Source organism: Aptenodytes patagonicus, chromosome 14 (assembly GCF_965638725.1).
Source record: "Aptenodytes patagonicus chromosome 14, bAptPat1.pri.cur, whole genome shotgun sequence".
Lineage (NCBI taxonomy): Eukaryota > Metazoa > Chordata > Aves > Sphenisciformes > Spheniscidae > Aptenodytes > Aptenodytes patagonicus.
In genome coordinates, this window is record NC_134962.1 from 719,319 (window position 1) to 739,681 (window position 20,363).

Consider the following 20,363-nt stretch of genomic DNA (forward strand, 5'->3'; position numbering starts at 1 on the left):
CTGTCCATATTCTACAAGGATATCTTGATTGTTTCAGATGATGTGTGTTACATACCATTGTTGAATTCTGATCAGTTTTAGACACTCTCAATGCTTGCTTTCCTCTTCCTCTTGTTGCATTTGACAGGCTTTTTCAGAAGTGTAGACTGCAATGATTAAATTACTTCTGGCTAGCAGGTTTTGAAAGCTACCCGGGCAGGGTGTGTTACAATTTATGCCTGGCTTCCTGTTCCCTTTCAGCGGTCCTTTTCCACCATATACTCTTGAGTTTGAAAGCAAGTGTGAAGGTTTTCTTCCGTTTTGATGAAATGGAGATGGTGTTTCTAGGATTCTTCAATGAGGTCTTCTGCTGCCCCTGTTTACCAACGCCAAGGAAAAAAGTGCAACAGTCCACATTTATGTCATGCTACTCATGCCCAAAATGCCAATTCAAACCTGACTGTTTTGTCTGTGCTCCTTTGTCTACTGGCCACTTTGTCCCATCAGCTGCCGTTCATATGGTCAGGAAGTGGCCTCTCTTCAGGTATGTCAGCTAGCGACGGGTGCTTAGGACTGCAGATGTTCACGCACCTACCTCCTTCGGACTGTTTCCAGTCAGACTCACTTGGTCTTGTTCAGATGGAAAATTCAACGAATTCTGAATCCTCTGTGTTAGCGTAGTAAGCAAGCATAATACTGTGTCTTGAGGTAGACCAGTTGGCAACACAGCAGGGATAGCTCTTCAGCAATTTGAATCCCAATTCTCATTTTCATTTTCACTTCCGTGCGCACTACAGTCATGCATTCTTCTATTGATTATCTTGTGTTTATCCTTTGTTGGTTAATTACTTTATGATAAGTACACACAGGTGATAAATATTGATGGCGCATTGTATTGGGCTATAATTTTAAATGCTTTCTTTGGCCATTTTGTCATCTGCACATCTCCTGTTGAACTCAGCTGGTCTCTTTTGCAGACTTCAGTGGACAGCAGCCGTTTTTCTTGTTGATCTGGTATCTTGCTTGTCAGTCAGATTATCAAGCACTCTATTACATCAGTTGTATACATACAATACTTAGACTGCACCTTTTTCTAGCCTAAATAGCTTTGCTCTAGCATGCATCAAAAATTCATTTGGTTTAGTGTAACTGTTTTCTGTGCTTCTTTGCCTTCCATTGAGTAAATCTGTTCTCTAACAGAGATGCGTTTGTGTCTACCTCACGAGAGTCGTTCAGCTTTTTCCCACACGAGCAGGACGTACAGCACCTCTGACTTTGTCTCCATTAAAATAAAGTTTTTCAGACATATGTCCCACCTGACAAGGCAGGCAAATTTCTGCATTTAAAGACAGACCTTTCTGTTTGCTTCCTCATTATAGTTGGGCAGACTGATTCAATTTTAAATCAAGAGTCATCTTGGATTTTCCTGTGAATCAAAGTATATACAAAATGTTCCCCTTGAACTCCATGATTATCTCGGCAAGACTTGATTCCATTGAAGAGATGTTCTCAGGACTCTGTCCAATGCTTTCTTACAAATTACCCTGGCTCTTACGAATTTTGGTGGCAAGTCTGAAGAATGATCTGTCTTCTTCTGAAGGCTCTGTAACTGGATCAAAGGCTGCATTAAGACTTCTGACTCATTAAATAAACTGTCTCTTCCCTTTCAAGATAAGGTATGCTATGCTAAGGTTCATTTAACCAACACTCTGTTGATTTATGAAATCCTTATTTCTGAAGTGTTACAGGTTACCTGCTTGGAGATCGGTTCATGCTTTGCCCATTGTTCTTGTTGCTGTCACATCTTAGAGTTTTAGTTTCACAGAGCTGTCCTGAAGTCTTTATTTTGATGGAAGAGTGGAAGGTTGAATAATTAGCAGTCATTTAGTTGATTGTGGGACCACAGTGAGCATATACTTGGTGCGAAAAGATAACTTGAAATTCTTCTGTCCGTATGTATCTTAGCATCAGTGCTTCATTTCTACTGGTAGAAAACCTTACCTGCATATATGGTATTATCCAGAGAATCTGAGCAGGGTTGAAGACCTGCCATTTATTGACAAATAGGATGTTTATTTGCCTTTCCTACTTTCAGTGTAGGAGGCACAAATAAGTATACAGTGCACACTGCTGATATGAAGACTGTATCCTTGTACTTGCGTGTACAGAGATACATGTGTGGGCAAAATCAAACTTTTATTGCTGTTTTGCATTTCAGTGTTTGGAATATGATGCCAACGTTAGAGTCTGGCTGTGGTCATCCTTCTCTTTAGAGGGCTTAATCATCAGAGCATCTCGTACAGTTTTTTTGAAGTAGAGATAGTTAAGGTGGGCAGATCTGGCATCCAGATGAGTTGCTTATATATGTCTTTAGTTGCAGAGGAGAAGAAGTCTTTAAAGCGGACTTTTCAGCAAATACAAGAGGAGGAAGATGATGATTACCCTGGGAGCTACTCACCCCAAGACCCTAGTGCTGGGCCATTGCTGGTATGTGGGATGGGTTGAGAGTGGGAGTTGTTCCGAAAGCTACCTCCTGTGTGGTACAGCCACAAGGTGGAGCTGCCAACAAGTAAAATGCTTTTAATGGAGAAATTCCGTTGGGGGTTGAGAAATCCATGTGAAATGGAACAGATTCTTTTTTCATATTGAAACACTGCCACTTCTGAGTGATTTCAGAAGAACAGACCATATTTTAAATTCTTTCTAAGATCAGCATGTAATCTCTCAAACCTGAAGTTGTAACACAGTTAAAACTTTTTTTTTTTTTCCATAGGACATCTCTCTCCATGAGCTATTAAAAAGCTCAACCTTTGATAGATTTGTATGGAGTTCGTTAGGAAAACCAGTTCTGAATACTTTATTTTGAGGCTGACATGTTAGTGGTGTGGAAATAGTAGGAATGAAATAGAGGATCATTCTGACCATTTAAGGCTACAAAATGAACATATGCTAAACCATTGCCTATTTGAAAAGGATTAAAAAAAAATACACCATCCATCTGGTAGAGCGTAAACATTGACAAATAAAAATAAATAACAGTTGTCAAGGAAATAAGTGAGATTTTTTTGTTGTTTTTACCTCCAGATGCCTTGCAGCTTATGGTTTCTTTTGATGATAAACATTGTGTTTGTTACTGTTGGAAATCATTAGCAGTTTGCAAAGTAGTAGTAAATATTAGGTAATGGACTTCTTTGTTTTTCAGCTTAAAAAAATACTTATTTAAAATTTTTCAATGTTTTTATTAGTTTTCAAACTATTGAAATGTAGTTTAGACATCAGTGGTGGTGTTTACAGGGCTAGTGTTCCAGTTTCAAAAACCTCCCATTAAAACTGCAGTATTTTTTTAAAACAAAGCAGCAACACTTTTTTCTTCCTGTTCAGGGAGTCTGTCTTTCTCCTTTTTTTATTTTTTTTGATCAGAGAGGAAATACGGTGTGTCAGAGGAGGTCCTCTTAAGGCTGTCCTCATCCACATCCTTTTTAAGCTAGGGTACATTTTGAGTGTATTCATTTAAACTGACACATTTTTCCCCAATGCACTAAAACCATCTGAGAAATGAAGTTGAGGGAGTACAGTGGAGTCCAGTTTAATTGCAGATTGCAGTGTGCTTCCAAAGAGCCAGCTGAGCTAAGTGGCAATGGCTTTCCAAAATCAGGACAATATGAAGTTTGCTTTAACAGGGATAGCTTTCATTGTCATCAAAGTTTATGGTAGGTAACCAGTTACAAAATTCTAAATCTTATATCCATGGAAATCTGACACAGTTTTGTTTGGACTGATACAAGTTTGCTTTTGGTTTTGTTTTTTTTTTTTTTCCTGTGTCAGAACACACCTTTGGAATAGACCAAAGGTGCACGTACACTTGTGCTAGTCTAAGAGAAAGTGTCAGGGATGCTCCACTAAAAGATACGGTCCCAATTTGAACACAAATGGCTGATGGCTGTTTCTCAAACTGGTGTGGTCATGTACTTTTCAGCTTTGTCTTAAATGATCACTTCTCTTAATTGGAATAAGTTTTCCACTGCAGAGTCTTGAAAAAGATGATCCTACTGTAATTATGCATAAGTTCCTAAACACGGAGATATTGTAAACTTAGTGAATACTCCCTGTGTTAGGAAACAACAGTTTAAAAATTACATGGAGAAAATACTCCAAAGATGGTTGCTTTCAAAGGTAGGTGACCTCAGATGCAGTGACCACATCGGCAGGAAATGGCATAAAAGTTACCTGGTTTTAATGTTAGCTACCTTGTCTTGTAGACCGAGGATTTGATCAAAGCCCTACAAGACCTGGAAAATGCAGCATCAGGAGATGCAACAGTGCGGCAAAAAATTGCCTCCCTGCCTCAGGAAGTTCAAGATGTTTCATTACTGGAGAAAATTACAGGTACGAAACTGGAAGATGAATGAACATGGGTCCAAAGAATAACTTAGAAATCAAAGGTCTCGTTCTTTAAATAATCACAGGTATGGTGGAGTGAATTCCTGCTTTTGCGTCCTTGTTTTGTAGCTCTTGGGTAATTGATAGATAGCAATACTATGAAGTAAAATTGAAGATGAAACTTACATAGCTTCTTCCATTTTTTTGGCTTGGACCAAGGCTTTTGTACTTGGAGAGAATCAACAGCATTTTGCACGAATGTAAAGGAAATAGGGCCAGAGTTCTCAAATGGATGTATTTGATTTTGAACACCTTGACTGTTAGATATTTTTGAGTTTTATCAGACTGTGCTGAGTACACACATACTCCTTGATTGCTACGGAAAAGGAAGTTCGCTACACCCATTAGTCTGTCAGTCTTTGTTTAAATGGACTTCTGCAATTATATTTGAAAAGTAATCTTAACAGAAGCGTTTAAAGGTTGAACTGGTTTGACTCTTCGTTCCTGAAAGTAGTTTTTATTTAGAACTCATTATGAACTGTCACTTATTCAGTCCTTTATAATATACTCTTACAGCGTCCAACTGTGAAGACTAGCGTGCAATTCGTGTATTTGCTTGTATTGATACATTAGGAGTTACTCAGAGAAAAGAGGAATTTAAAAGTGCACACCATGTTTAAATGTGAAAACCACCTGATTTGTTTAACTGAATTCTGAAAGTACAGCCTAAAGTTTTGGTTCAATTAACCTGTTTATAGCGTCTAGCTTCATAGATTTATATCTCCACCAACCCCCCCCCCCCCAGTCATTGACATCTCTGCAAGGACAAAATGCAGTCAATCCTGTCAGTGTCTAAAAACCACCATTCTTGGGTTGTTAGTCCTGCCTATTTCCTTTATATCCCATGTGATAAGAACTCTTTATTTTTTCTGTCAAGCTGGAAGTGTATTTATGAATGAGATGTTACTGTACATGTGCCTGGTGAATTGTAGTCCTTCTGTCAAAGATAGAAAGTTTTAAACTTTGTCCTCTAAACTGCCCAACGCTTTTGCATGTAGACAAAGAGGCAGCCGAACGTCTTTCGAAGACCGTGGACGAAGCATGCCTGTTACTAGCAGAGTACAATGGCCGGCTGGCAGCAGAGCTGGAGGACCGGCGCCAGCTGGCACGCATGCTGATCGAGTACACCCAGAATCAGAAGGATGTATTGACAGAGAAAGAGAAGAAGCTAGAAGTGAGTACTGATTACACCGGTGCCGGCAAGCCGATTGTCTCACCAAATGCTCCCTCTTGACTCCTAATCTGTGTGTTTCTCTCGAGGGAGATGATTCTAGGTGTTATCTTTACATTTGGAATAAAACAGGGGTAAGAAGGTGGTGTAAAAAATCTGGAGAAGACAAATCTGTTCTGATGTTCAGTCTAGTATGTTTTAATACACGCAACATGAAAGGCCCAGAACTCAATACTTTTTAAAGAAGAATAGGCTCACCTAACAAAGTTTCTTCAGATTTACTCTATTTTTTTGTGAAATTCCCATTTCCAAAAAGTCAACCTCCCTTTGCCATAATTAGCTGGGTTTTTTAATTAGTTGGTTTTTTTGTTCTTTTCCTTATGGTTGGGTGCCTCTCATCTGCCTTCCCAGCCCCTACTTGATAAGGGGATGCGGTTTAAACAAGATCTTCTGGTATCCATCCTTTAACAGCCACTCTTACCTACAGCCTCTGTGATGGAGTGTAAATTGGGCTGACACGGAAAGATGATGACTTGCATTTCCTGCCGTAGCTCCCTGGAACAAGGAGGGCAGGACACTGTAAAATGAGACTACGCTGACTGGACCTGAGCACCAGCTGCATGTCCTAGAGCGAGTGCAGGGGCTGCGGCAGCCAGCCGCTTATCTGAAATGTTCTTTCTTGGAGGAAGTTCTTTTGGCACTGCATCTTGGGACTAGTGTGGAAGTTTAATTAATGATTGTGGTTGTATGTCACTCTGCCATCTGTTAAACTGCCCCTTGGCGGCACATTAAGGGCTGCCTCTACACTGTTGGCTGCTGGTTATTACGAACAGCTGTTGCTGGGTGGGACATGAGTTGCTGTAGAGGACAAAACCTTCTGGAAGGAGACACTGCTGTAGCAATGGTGGGCTCTGTTTACTGTCATGACAAACCTAATCCTCTGACAGCTAGGCAACATTGTTCTGAGATAAACTTCATTTTGAATGTTTTCTTTGTCATGTGTGTTTATACTAGAGTTTCTCAATGTCTTGTGACTGTGAACATGTTGCTTTTCCAGAGCAACATTTTTTCCAAATCAGCCAGACAAGTGCTGATGCTGCATTCAGAGTTAGAGCGGATAGTTAATAATTCTGTTAGCTTGTTTAGCTTGAATTTCTTCAAGCATAGCGTCTGTCTTATAACTGAGTCATTAAAAGGCACTTTCAGACATGGATATGAAAGATGCCATAAAATCAAATCCTGTTTAGCACCTGATTTATTTGCTGAATACTAGTGGAAGTCTTGGGTCAATTTTTTTTCCTTGCTGAAAGAAAGGACACCTGTCTAGTAGAAACATATGTGTGTGTGTATATATACATAAAAATATATAAATGATAGACACATTGCTGTTTACTTTTTTAAGAAGGCGAAAAATAGGTAGCAAAATGCTGCGCAGCAATGTTTTTAAAAAGCCCAGAACAATCCATAAATTCAAGTCAGTTTGAGACACTGAAATTAAGAAATTCACAATGACAATTTAAATTAAAATTTCTAATGCACTAGCTGAAATGTTGTGACAATTGTGTTGGTTTTGGTTTTGGAAAATATCCTTTTGGTAAGGAATGTTATTTGAAAATTGTAACTCTGGCAGCAGCAGAAAGGTAATCCTGAAAATTAAGCAGTTCACTGGCTCAGCTACTTTGTTAATAGGAATAATCCTGTTGATGGCAACAGGACAGGTTGCTTGCCCACTGTTAAGTGTAAACACATTCTTTAATACGTTGGAAACTAAAGAATGATCTTATTAAATACCTGTTTAGGTTAGCACCTTTGTCATTCTGCCAAAACAAGGTGGCCTTAGTACTGTAGAAGTCTAAAATGAGTTGCAGGAAATGCCACTCTTTAATAGTTACTTAACATGAAGGCACAATTCATACTCATGTCAAATCTCAAATCTTAGCTGAGGGATATTGCCTGATTAAAGCATTCCATTGTTCTTGAGTTGTAGAGGGTTAATAAATAGTGTAAGATGTTGGTTACAGATATGGCAGGCCATATCTGCTCATCAGTTTTGTTTGAGTCTTTGATGTTCTCACAGTAACGTTATTGATAAGCCTGGATTTCTCTTTGTAGTGCTAATAAGCATTTTAATAGAAGTATCTGAAGTTCTTGTAGCAATTAAGAATGTATTAAAAACCAAAACATTTACTCAAGCAAAGACTGAAATAAGAAAATAACCTAAACCAACCTAATTTTACATATCTTCTCATTGTATGCTTTGCTGTCTCGAGATATCTTTTCCAGAATCTTTGGTACTATTGGCTGTAAGTTTTTTCTCTTGTGCAGTAAATTTCCTGACTCTCAGATGAGATGGCATTTTTAAATAGAAGATGGATTGTTTACTTCACTATCCTAATCTAGCCAAGGCTGCTAGTTTGGGGAAAGGGGCTTCTGGTAGTAATATGACTCAGGGCTTTATTTTAAGATATGGAAATGTCTGATTTGGAAATCACTCTGGATACTTCTTGTATTTTTATTTACTCACAAAGCAAAGTCTTTCAGTATGATAGTAATGAAAGTAGCTAATCTACATCGTTTGAAAAGCAGCTTTTGTGGTCTAAAGAGCTACAGTTGTTTACTAATCCTATTAACACTATCCCTCATGAAACACAGCAAATTCTCAAAACATACACATAAACTCAGTGTATTTATGTCTAGTGGGCTAATGCTCAAAATACTTTCCAATGTCAAAACCCTGTGACGCAGAGCTCTTGTCATCAGTTGCAGAAAAGCTGTTTAATTAAGGGACAGTATGCTGAGAAAGGTGGTCTTGGACAGTGAATTACACTTCAGCATTGATAAAGACTGGCGTGAGCAGGGATTGAAACAACACAGTGCTAAGAAGCACTGGTAATTTGAAGGGAGAAAGCTGGCACAGAGCCTGAAGATCATAACATATGGACAAACTCTGCTTTTAGGGTAGCAATTGAAAAAATTGAAAGTGTAATAATTAGGATTACTTTATCCGGGGGGAGGAGGAGATTGTGACAATTTTATTGTAGTCTAAAAGCGCTTAGAAGGAGGATAAGGTAGAATTCCTTTAATTCTGGCAATCAGCTGCAGAGCAAAATCAGCCGAACCAAAGCTGATGCTAAACAGCCTATAACAAGGCATATATTTTTAAAGGTGAATATTCCTTGGGTTAACTTACTGAAAGGTATGGTGGATTTTGTTGTTCAGCATCTGAACACTGAATTTCTTTTTAAATGGTGTTTCATCTCAGTAAGAAGTTGTGGGCTTGATACTGCAGCTGCTGTATGATTTTCCATGGCCTGACTGGATCAGAATCAGCCTAGACTTTCAGAATAGGTGTCAGGAAATAAAATCTATTTTCAGACAGGCATAGAAACAAGAACTGGTATTTCTATAAGAATGAGATAAGGTGTCTTTATATCTCACATGAGTACTTCCAATGAAAGTTCTCTGATTTGTGTTATTTTTGGCCACCACTGCCTCTGTTACAATTACAGAGTACAATCAGCTGGGGAGGTTTTTTGTCCTTCAGCACCTGAGTCTGCAGAACTTCAAGGGGAAGGATTGTCTTTCGAAGTCAGTGTACTCTTTGTGAATGCATGGCAGGCAAGCAGAAAAAATCCAGGGAATCAATTTGCGTAAAACTGAAATGTAGGGGGGAGATATCCGGGAGAACGTTTCCATGTGGGTGTACCAGGTGACTGTAAAATGAAGTCAACTAAATAGATGGGACTAGAAGAACCAAGTGAAAGTAGTGATAGAAAATGGCAAATTGTGTGGAAGCTTTATGGGTATCTAAAATAACTACTGACAATAGAAAATTTGGAGTAAGTGGAAGGGGAGGTGTATTTTAATCTAATGGGGAGGAGAGGAAAAAAAGATAGGAGAATGTGCATTCAGAATTTTTGTTCTGATTTGCAGTCAGTGATGCTGAGTTCTTCCCCACGCCCTCCAAATATGTTCTGTACCTGCGTTTGTGAAAGGTGACATGAGGAACATACTATATATACATACTGTATATACTACAGTAAGTACAGTGTGTATGTGGGGGTATGTGTGTATACATACAAATATGTGTGTGTTTGTATGTGTGCATATATTTGTAAATATAAACAACATACTGTATTTAAGAGCCAGTTTAGGGGAATTTTTCTGATTGTGGACTGCACCTGAAAAATTGTGACTTAGAATCCTGCTGAGAGCTGTAGGGGTTTTTAGGTGTTGGTGGTTTTTAACATTCACGGCTTCAAGGCACCTTTAGTAAGGTGTTAAAGCTGTGCTCATATGAATTTGCAAACCCTCTTCGATAATGCATCTCTGAGGATGAAGTACAATCTCACTTGACGTTTCCTGGACTGCCCGGCACTACACATTTTTTTTGAAATATGATTTAGTTCAGTGGGTTAATATGCAATTTATTGCTGTGTTGCTTCCACTGCCTAGGTTTTTGTTGCATGTCACTGTTGGCATGCCTTTGTGGCTGCTGCTTTCCTCACAGACAAGAATTCTTGGGTTGTGCTATATTCATTTCAGTGGTTTAGGCAGGGCACAAGAGATGAAGTTTTAGTTTTTCAGCCAGGAAACAAAAATGTCAGTATTTTACACTCATGCAAGTAGCAGGAGGTAGCTACGGGAACTAGGGCAGCGCAGGGAGGTCTGCTGCTCTGCACCGTGGGCAGGCAAGAAGTTCCTGAACAGGAGCACCCAGGCAAAGAGTGTCATGCTCAGGTCTATAAAACTGAACTGCTGATTGACATGGCAAAAAGTGACTAACTGTACATCAGTATTTCCAGCTGTGAGCCAGTCGTGCCTTTGGGTGTGGGACAAGAAGGAAGACTGTTTCATAGCGATACAGTAAACTAACATTGCGGAGAATCTGGTTCTGTTGTGTGGTGTATGGCTCGAGGCAACAGCTGTGTTTCTTTGCACAATGCAAAGATAGAATTTCTTCACTTTGTAGGTACTTGTAGGCATTCATAATTACAGTAGTACTGCAAATGAAATCATACGATGATAAAAATAAAAGCAAATAAAAATCATCCAATGTTAATGTAGAATGTTTTTATGCATTTTACTGAAGTGAACCAGTATATAACTACTCTTTTGCTTAGCAATCAAAAGCATGAAGATGCTTGAAGAGAGGTGAATATGTAGCTGTGTGCTTGTGCCCTAAATGTTGATTTTTGTCATGAACATCATTTGCGCCTTCCCAATGTTTATTGTGGGAAGGATATGTTGCAAATGAAGCCAGGTTTCGTTGCCATTGTATAGTGACAGCCTGGGCTAATTCTAAGAGAGCTTTTAAACATTGCAAAGGCCAGTAAATGAGGAGGAGGCATCTCCAGCAGCTGGAGAAATGCTCTGCAAAGGCTTCTGTTGCTGACACTTCCATTGGACAACTTAAAGTTGTCCTCATTAAAGAGGAGAGCAAGGAGACAAGTTATGGTTTCAGGGCATGTAATTGTGCCAAGAGCAGAAACACCATCTCTGGTGAAGTGTAATGAATGATGCCGCAAAAGAAAGAAGCCTTGTCAAATTTAAAAGAGCAAGACTGTGAGCAAATTTAAGGTACAAAAATGAATTGTAGCTCTGTAAGGAAATATATCATTCAAGCTCTAATTCCTGGACTGCATCTTTCAGATGTGTTGCATAAAAACTTCAGGTTTGTTGGTTTAGTGCTGCTGCAAAATAAGGAAAACTGGCTTCACCACTAGCATTTGTTTTCACTTTGCTTTTGAGGCGGGTTCTGCTGCACTGAACTTGTGAAATGGAAGACGTTTCCCTCTCTGTTACCTGACTTCTTGCAGGGGCAAATTGACTGTGCCGCCGTTAAGAACCCCTCAAGGCATTTGCCATGCTGACTGCAGCGCTGCTTTTGAGTTCTGCCAGGTACTGGAGAATATTCTGTCCCCTTGGCACTAAAACACACGCTCCTGCAGTCAGGATGTCAGGACACAGACGATGTGCTGTGCAGCTGTAGGCATTTCTACACTCTTCTCTGCAGGTTTGTGGCTGCTTTGCCAAGAGGCCGTTTCAGCACAGCGCTGGGCTTGCGCTGGTTAGCCCTGCAAAGGAGGAGGGGCAGGGCGGCCTTGCTGCCAGGCTTGTGCAGCTGCCTAACTGCACCAGCGCAGATGCTGGCCTTTTTCAAGGTGGCATGTGTGTCCTAGTCCAGCAAGTGTCCAGACAAACTATTTCAGAGGACTTTGGGTTCTGGATCAGGCCTTAAATGTGCCTAATCTCTTACTTGTGTTCGGTTGAATTTGCATGGAAATACTCAAGTTTATGGATAATTCATGTTTTGTTTCCGGTTCTTTTCTCTCTTGATTTTTTGTGTGAATGTTTGTCAGCTGCCTTCTTTTGGCCAAGACTACTTTTATTTCTAGGACTGTAGGGTTTCTTTGCAAGGCAAATTCGTGTCTGTTTTGCAGACAGACTCCAAAATTTGCTTTCGATGAGGTTTGGGTGGTTATAACTGGTGTGGAGAAAGCTGTTTCCCCCCCTCCGCCAACTGAACTGCTAGTAATTCTGCTTGCACGCTGACCAATGCCTTCCACCGTCATGTGGGGAAGATTGATTTATGCTTATACAGTATGAAATACAGGATAGAATAAGGTTTTAAAACTGGGCTTATTCAAACGTGACACTTGAGAGAATGTGGAAGGAGATGGGTTTGAAGGCAGGAGAAAAGTGCTGATACACTTGGCACGCTTTATGTTGGAGAAGGGGGATTTTGAACTGTTTTTGAAAAGGCCAAAAGGAATAGTCTGGCGGGAGGTGGAGTGAACGTATGTATGTATATGTAGCATGCAAACTGGGCATCTTCTGTACAGAGCTGTTCTTGAGCACGAAGCTGAAATCGAACGGTAGGCTTTTTTAAAAGTTATCTAACAAATTATCTATGCTAAAAAAAAAAAAAAGTTGGGTTGTCCTCTAGTTATAGCTATACTGGAAGTACTGATTAATAATATTCCATGATTTCTTAGATAATAAAGAACAACCTGAGGGGGGACCCCAAAACCAACAAACAAAAAACCCCCTTACTGTTCTAATTTTGATGTGCTGTGTCTAAATGTTCTGTCAGGATGTAAGATGAGAGCTTACTTGTGCTGTTCACATACTCGCTGAGCAGGAACTTGACTCTCCTTACTTTAGAAAGCTTTTAATTTTTGGTAATTTTCTCCCAACACCCTTCATATTGGTCACTTCTTATAAATACGCTGCCATTGTGACAGTCTTATTCTAACATGTTTTAATGAGTATGTTTTTAAAAGTACTTTACATAGGTTAAGTGGCAAGTGGCAAAAGCTAAGGAATACCTAATCAACCTGCTGTATTAGTGTTGTATATTTAATGTTTTTAAATAGAGATTTTACATGACCATATAAACATATTACTGTCAAACCTCTCGCTTCGCTGTGTACTCTTTTCAAATTTTCGGTCGAGCCTCTAGTGCATTTTTTTCCCTGACTTCTGTTGTCTTTTGCTTTCATACGTCTGGCTCGAGCTACAGCATATCAAAACTGAGACTGACAGGCTGCTCTTCCTATTCACTTTCTAAATTCTCATTAATGCTTAACTGGATGTTTTACTGCTTGACCCAGCACAGGAATGGAAGTGTCCAGTGCAAATTCTAAGCTAAAATAAAATGAAGTTCGTGCTGTGTAACTTGACAAGGTGAACCAAGCCATGCAGCAGTCCTCAGAATGAATTTCCTGTCATATCGATTACAGTCAGCTTTATAATGTTCAAGCAAGGCTTCTTTTGAATGAAACACTTCCGTCAGAGTCGTTCAGTGGTGTTTAATTCTGATTTTGCATTTGTTTCAAGGACTAAGTATCTAATTCACTTGGCCACTGTGGATGTAGAATGCCGCATACTGAAAGGGAATGTTGATTAGCAAAAGCATTCGTGTGGCACAGCGCGAGGTTTTTCTGTATCATCCTGAAACTCCTGCTTACAGCAAAGATCTCATTATTTTGTCTAAAAAAAGCAAATAGCATCCAAATACTATTAATCTTAATGAAAGCCTACTATGCAGCGAGGCAATTAGCGAGACACATGGAGTACAAACTAAGACCTCGGAATGCAGCAGTTTCTTTTAAGTGCACTTCATATTTTTTTCAGTTTTATAGAATGGAGGGACATTATGCAAAAATCTGCAAGATGCAGTTTCAAAGCATGTCATGGGCTACATGAAAAACGTGGTTTCCCATAAAATCTGCTTTCAGAGTCCTCTGTTGCAGAATATGGCCACAACGCGGTTTGTGGAAAAAGAAAAGCCCCTGAGCCTGGAACAGGGTTACACGTCTCTGCTTATGCATATTCCTGAGTGGAGCTGAGGTGTATTCCTGAATAGTACAAATGGCAAATACAAATAAACGTGCCTTGCATTTCATATGAAGGATTACATCTCCCTGGTAGGCGCTTCTTCCATGTTGCAGCAGGACTTCAGAATTCTCCACTTCTAGGAGCAGCTGCCCAAAAGTGACAGGCTACCTCCAGGCTGTGTCTTTGATACCTCGTCTTTAGATCATCGCCTTGTTCTTGGTGTGGTGTGCCTGCCACGTGCTTCAGTGCAGTCAGCACTCCTTGACCCGGCTTTGACATCCAAAGTCCCTTACAGCTCTGCCACGAATCAGCACAACGTTTCGGTACCAGAACAGATGGAAAGTGTTAAGCATGCAGGAGACAGTTCTCTAACGTAGTCTGTGTTGTGTATCAAATCTGTCCGGCAAGTATTCATCTCTTCTAGGAAATCTTGGTTCCTGGATTACTCCCTTAGAACATCGTTTCCATTCCTGAATGTAGTGACATTTTTCTGAACCAGAGGTTTTAATGGTTTGGGGGCTGTTGCTGCCTTTTCCTTGTGAGTCTGTCTGTCTGTGTCTCTGTTTTTTAACAGACAGGATTTAGGCCTCACTGCTTTAACAAAAACTTGTGTGTGGACTAGTTAATGCCTGCATAAACGTACTAGTAAGGCAGAATTACTTAGAATTGAACGGATGTGGTTCTCAAGGTGATTTGATTTTTTTTTTCTTTGTCATCATATACGTACAAAAGTCTCTGTTCAAATTGAGAAGGTATTTCTGATAGCTCAGTATTCCATGTAGCTCTCAATGCAGAGTATCCCTAAAAATGGGGATATGTTAAGAGCAATATTTTCCTAAACATTTGAAGCTGTTAACTGTAAATCTGAGAACAGATTGCTGTTGTTAATGTGTGGAGGAATTGCTCCTAAGTCTGTATATTTGCTGTAGCATAAAAACCAGAACAGGAGTACAGTTTCCATACGTCTTAGTGGTTCTTCATTTGTTGGCGTGTTTTCTTAGAGCTGGGCTATCAAGCAAGGCATTGGAAAGATTCTCACTCCCCTAAATAGTTCTATCAGGAAAGAAATATTGTTTGGATCTAATACAATTGTAATAGTCACACAAATTGTCTTCAGCTAAAAAACCGTAGTGTCCTAGTCCTAATTGTCCACTAGAAGTAATCCTGGTCCTCTTGTCAGTTTTGCCCTGAAAGTGGCAAGACATTAGTCTTCCAGTGGAGGTAGACATTGCATTGTACCTGTTTTTACAGAATTCTCATGCGTGGATCTTGGCAATTCAAGCAGTATTTGAGGTATCTTCGTGGCTTATGCTTGGAATTTGCACCTTCTACCCATTTATCAGACTTGGAGGACTTGCCAGCTGCCTTGCCCTTCTTGATTTCTTTCCTATCTTAATAAGGATTGCTACAGCAAAAAAACCATCTGTCGATACTCACTCTTGACAGAGTTTAGCATTCTTGGGAAAGTGCTGCCCTTTCTTTCCTGGCTTGATATCCATCACTGCCTGACAATGTCCTGAATTATGGTTTGTTTGTTTATTTATTTAAAGACAGTCTTCTGGGGGCGGCAAAAAGCAGTCTCTGAATCCAGCCTCTTCCACCTTCTATCTGTAAGCATTTGGAATACAGTAATACAAGAAATACTTTTGCTGTCTATATCCCATAAGTGCAGGAGCTGGTGTTCTGCTGCCTCCCTGCCTCGTGTTATTTGTGATGGGCCAGCCTTGAGCAGAGCACTCTTTACCATCTCTCTCTTTCCCCAGTGTTGGCTTCCACGTTCTCTTGGAGAAGTACGCTAAGCGTTGGAATGCGGTACTTCCATGACTTTCCTCTTTATCTGCTTTTGTTCTGTATTCATGCTTAAAAATCTGGGGTGTTTTCCTGTTTTTGTTCTCTGTCTTCATAATGTGACTTCCTTGACTTGTTTCCCTATTAAAGTATTTCTCAAAATGGTATGACTAGGGATGTGGGGTGCATTCTTACTTTGATCCTGATTCTTTGTCTTCCATTAAAACAAAACAAATCTTCGCAATCCTAAATTAATGGGCACACCTTCTCCTGAGGGTTTTTTTTGTTGTTGTTGTTCTCTAGGCTTGAGAAGAGTACACTTTAGTTTATGAAGCTGGCAGAGCTTTGTTTGAACTTGATTATTTCAGTATATATCCTATGTACATTAACAGAAGTGTTTGGTTATGATGGTATGTTAACTCACTGAGCCTCATAAAAGGATTTAAGTTTGAAACAGGCTGTTAAAGGACATTCTTATTTGGTCCTGGCAGGAAATTTATGGAGTATATTTATACAGCCATTCCAGGCGTAGGGGTGTTCTGAGTTGTTGCAATCGACTGTTGCTCTCACTATTCTAATTCAAAGTAATGAAACACAGAGAGTGTAAACTCATTGCTTGTAACCCCGCAGGAACTGCTCTGCTTTGATATTTGGAGAAGGTGAAGAGAATTTCCATCATTGAGAAGGTTAGAAAAACTGGATTAAAGTTGTAAACTCTTCAGAAAGATATTTTGATTAAATGTGTGCCTAGTTTTATTTGATCTTCAAAGATAAACTTCTGTTCTCTGGTAAACTGTTCTCTTTGCTAAGTAATTAAGAAATGAAAAATGAGTTAATATTACAGCTGACTGTATGGAAGCCTGTTCTGTGTGCTATTTTTCTTAAGCTCGTCGTTTCCTGCATTCTGGAGATGCCATGAAAAATATGCCATGCATAGTTGGGTAAAGACTGGTGCATTCCAAAGGAAATGATGTGATACTGTTTTTTTATTACTTAAATAGCTGTCTTCTGTGACTGTCAAACAAATCTTTAGAATCACAAAACTCTGAAAATTATATAAACATCAATCTTTAATTGAGCTTCTGTATTAGATAACTTGGATATGTGTTGGTCTGCTCTTAAATGGCCTCTAAACATAATTTAACAAGGTATGGTTCTTTCTTTCATTTTCAGGGTCCGCTCTTCCTCTGTCTTCTCATTATGAAATACTGGTCACTGTTATCTGGTGTCTCTTAGGTTGTGGAGATTTCTGAAGATGGATAGATATTTCTTACTGGAGTTTTAATGTTCAATCCAGACCTCATTTGTGGAAAAACTGCTTGCAAGTTTTCTCTTCAGGGATTTTTCTCTTACTGTTTTTTCTCCCTTTGTAATAAAATTCTGAAAATTTTAGTGTCTGTATTTTGCTTGGTTTCAATCCAGTGTGGATGTGTCTTTCTCTGGTTTACATTTAGTGATCGTACACGTATTTCTGTGTTGTTTGCTAACATGCCAGTCTCATGGTACAGCTGCTGTGGTTGCTATCCTGAGTCGTCTAACAACTCAGAGGAGACCCTATTTCACAACCAAAACTTGGTTTTGATTTAATGACTTGAAAGGGAAAACCAGGTTATCTAAATATTCAAAATTGATCAAGCTTGAAAAAAAACCCGAGCGTTTTAGCAGCATAGTAATACTAATACCTCTGGTGTACCTCAGCCTGCTGCCTTTGTCAGCAGAGGTGTGTCTGAGGAAGGCTCTGTCAGTGTTCCTCCTCCGGCAGCGGGTGGGAGTCAGTAGCCTGGGGAAGAATACAAGAACAGAGCAGCTATGTAACGACACATCTCTCAAATGCTCTACCAGGCCCCGGTGGGTGCAGGTTTGGGGGCATTTTACATAGCTTCTGTTAAAGTAACACAGGCCAGGATTAGTGGTTTTGGGATGCCGAAGCTTGTGGACTTTCTGTTGATACCAGGCTGTGAATTTGGGTGCAGATGACAGGGTCTGCAGTCATGCCAGCAGTTGCTCAGAGCCAGTGCCTTGCCACCTTTTCCCAGAATCCTCACCTGGAAAATACTCCTAGCTTAACTAAAAGCACTGTTAATTAACCTGTGCTTAATCTTCGTTCTCTTGTCTCTTTCCCTCAGGAATATAAACAGAAGCTTGCTCGGGTAACCCAGGTCCGCAAGGAGCTGAAATCCCACATCCAGAGCCTTCCAGATCTGTCACTGCTGCCCAATGTCACAGGAGGTCTGGCACCTCTGCCGTCTGCTGGTGACCTGTTTTCAACAGACTAGAACAAATGGTGTCCCCCAGTTTCCATTATTACCAGCAGAAGTAAGAAGACTCTGGTGTTGACTGGAAATCCAGTCTTCCAAGATCTACAGTAGGAAGGAACTTGCAGACCCTGCTTTCAACCTCTTGGCTGCTCATGCTCACCCTCTCTCTGTGTACACTGGCTCACGTTGAGGGGAGGAAAAAGAGCGAGTTTTTGTGAGCTCTGAAGGGAGTGGGGATAGTCCATATAGGCAAACTTTTCTCATATTTTTCCATACTCTTTAGTTGCTGTTTGCTCTTAGCACTTGTTACCCCCACAAAAGTCATGAGAATCATGTACATACATACCTGGAAAGTTTTCAAAGAAAGGTTGGCCATACAACATTTTTCTCTGTAAAAGTATTGTATTATTTCTGAATAAGTCTTGTCTGTTTTAGCTGGGTTTCTGAACCTCATCTCTGAGAGCAGTAGAGTGGCTAGTGGGCTTTGTAGGGATGTGTGTGTATGTGTATGCAGGTCACGTACGTCTTCTACGTCAGCGTAAGAAGGCGGCATCTACTGAGCAATGGTACAGAGAAGTATTTTTCTTACATCTACAGTTCCTCATTCTGTTGTGGGACTGACATGAAGATAGTTCCTATTTGGCATGTACGTAAATTGACACTCACCACAGGCAATGAAAATAAGCAGCTTTTCTTTGTGAATTAGAGATAGCTTCATAATTTACACTCTGCTGAGCAATGCAGAACTGGATATTACCTAAATGAGAATGGAAGTAAATTTTGTTCTAGCTACCTTAGATTTATACCACATTTTTCCTCTTCATTATACAAAATTAGATGGTCACAGAAGCTTTGGCTCAGTGAACTGAGAGGTTGCAATGGTGTATTGCAACTGGTGATACCCCAGTGACAGGCACTGTCTGATCTACTCTGAGGATGGTTACATTGAAAATGCTACTCTATAAATTCTCTCCATAGCTTTAGTGAAGTTATTTGATAAACAGAAGTTAAATGTGGTATAAATATTTATTTATATAGAAAATAGACCCATATATATGCAGATGTCCTGTGTGCACATGTACCATGTCCATGCATGTAGATATTAGAAGGATGTACTTAATTTTGTGTCACAGATTATTGTGAGTTGATTTTTATAATTGGGAAAAGTCGGGGGGGGGGAAGGCGGCAAATTTAAAATACTCTTAACTCCATTATGTTGCTAGCTAATGTTTTAGCTGCCATGGATGTAGTTACATTTCAGTTTGTGTGTTAGGTCTAACAAGCTGGACTCTGATCACTGAAAACCATTCCGATTTGGGTAACAATTCTGTTTAAATTTAGCACCTCTCACTATAAAACATTTTAAGTTTCTGGAAACACTTGATCTGATAATACAGGTTTTGTAACACAGAGGCTGAAATTAGTTGAAGTGATGTGCTGTGTTTGTGCCTCCCTATAGTCTTAAGCTGCTGTTGTCAAAGACATGAGAGGAAACCTACAGAAATGCAAAGCTTGTTCTGCGTCCTCATTAATTTATTTTACAGGGTATTGAGTAGTCTATTCAGCATTCAGTTAAAACAAATAATACAGCATTTTTTGGTCATTAAGTTTTTAAGAAGCTCATGTCCTTTTCTTACTGACACTTCATTTTGTCCTTTTTTGAAAACTCCTTGCACCCTTACTGCCCAGCCAAGAAATGTGTTTTTCTCTTTAGTTTACAGGAAATTGTCCAGTGGCAGAACTATTCTTTCCACGAATTGGTTTGATTGTACAGCCTTTTATGGTCCAAACATTATTTAGATAAAGCACTGTACATTCTCTCTGCTTTCACCAAAAATGCAAAACAAAAAACCCCACCAAACCGAAAGACTAATTTCTATCCTGTCTCAGCTCATGGAGTTACCCTGAGGCTGTTTTAACCAATAATTATTTTGACCATTGATTGAATGTGTATCCATTATAGGACAAAAAAGCTGTCAAAAAAAATTATGTAGACAAATGTGTTGCCATCTCACGCTGTTGTTTTGGGCAGATCTTCTGTGAGAGAGTTGTATGTCCTTTTTTTTTTTTTTTTTAATTGAAATGTTTTGATTTTTTTTTCCAAATATATGTGTGTGTTTTATTTTGCTTAATTTAAATGAAGTCTTGTGGTTTTTAATTTTATTTGTTTTACTTTTTGGGCAAAGGGCATTTGGTGAACTGGGTGACATTCTCTCAAGGTTAAACAGATTTCCCCAAGGTGTGTCTTTTTTTAACAAAAGCTTAAATCTGTATATGAATTGATTTAGGAATTAATTTAGACATATAGGCTGCCATTTGTGACAGCAGTATATTCTGAAATGTCTCATAGATATCTATTTTTGAATAAAGAGGGTGTCATTGAA

General features: G+C 39.5%; 1 protein-coding gene across 4 annotated transcripts in view; it reads left to right on the top strand.

Moving 5' to 3' along the window:
* RPRD1B (regulation of nuclear pre-mRNA domain containing 1B) overlaps positions 1-20,363 on the top strand; it is a 29,193-nt gene extending 8,830 nt beyond the window's left edge. For 2 of the 4 annotated variants that reach the window (XM_076352252.1, XM_076352255.1), the window contains exons 4-7: positions 2,354-2,466; positions 4,239-4,365; positions 5,418-5,593; positions 17,848-20,363. In XM_076352252.1, the coding sequence (XP_076208367.1) occupies positions 2,354-2,466; positions 4,239-4,365; positions 5,418-5,593; positions 17,848-17,997 (566 nt within the window). In that variant the 3' untranslated portion in view covers positions 17,998-20,363. Of the gene's footprint in view, positions 1-2,353; positions 2,467-4,238; positions 4,366-5,417; positions 5,594-16,351; positions 16,408-16,894; positions 17,121-17,847 lie in introns of those variants that run through there. The other 2 variants (XM_076352254.1, XM_076352253.1) reach the window with 2 other exon arrangements.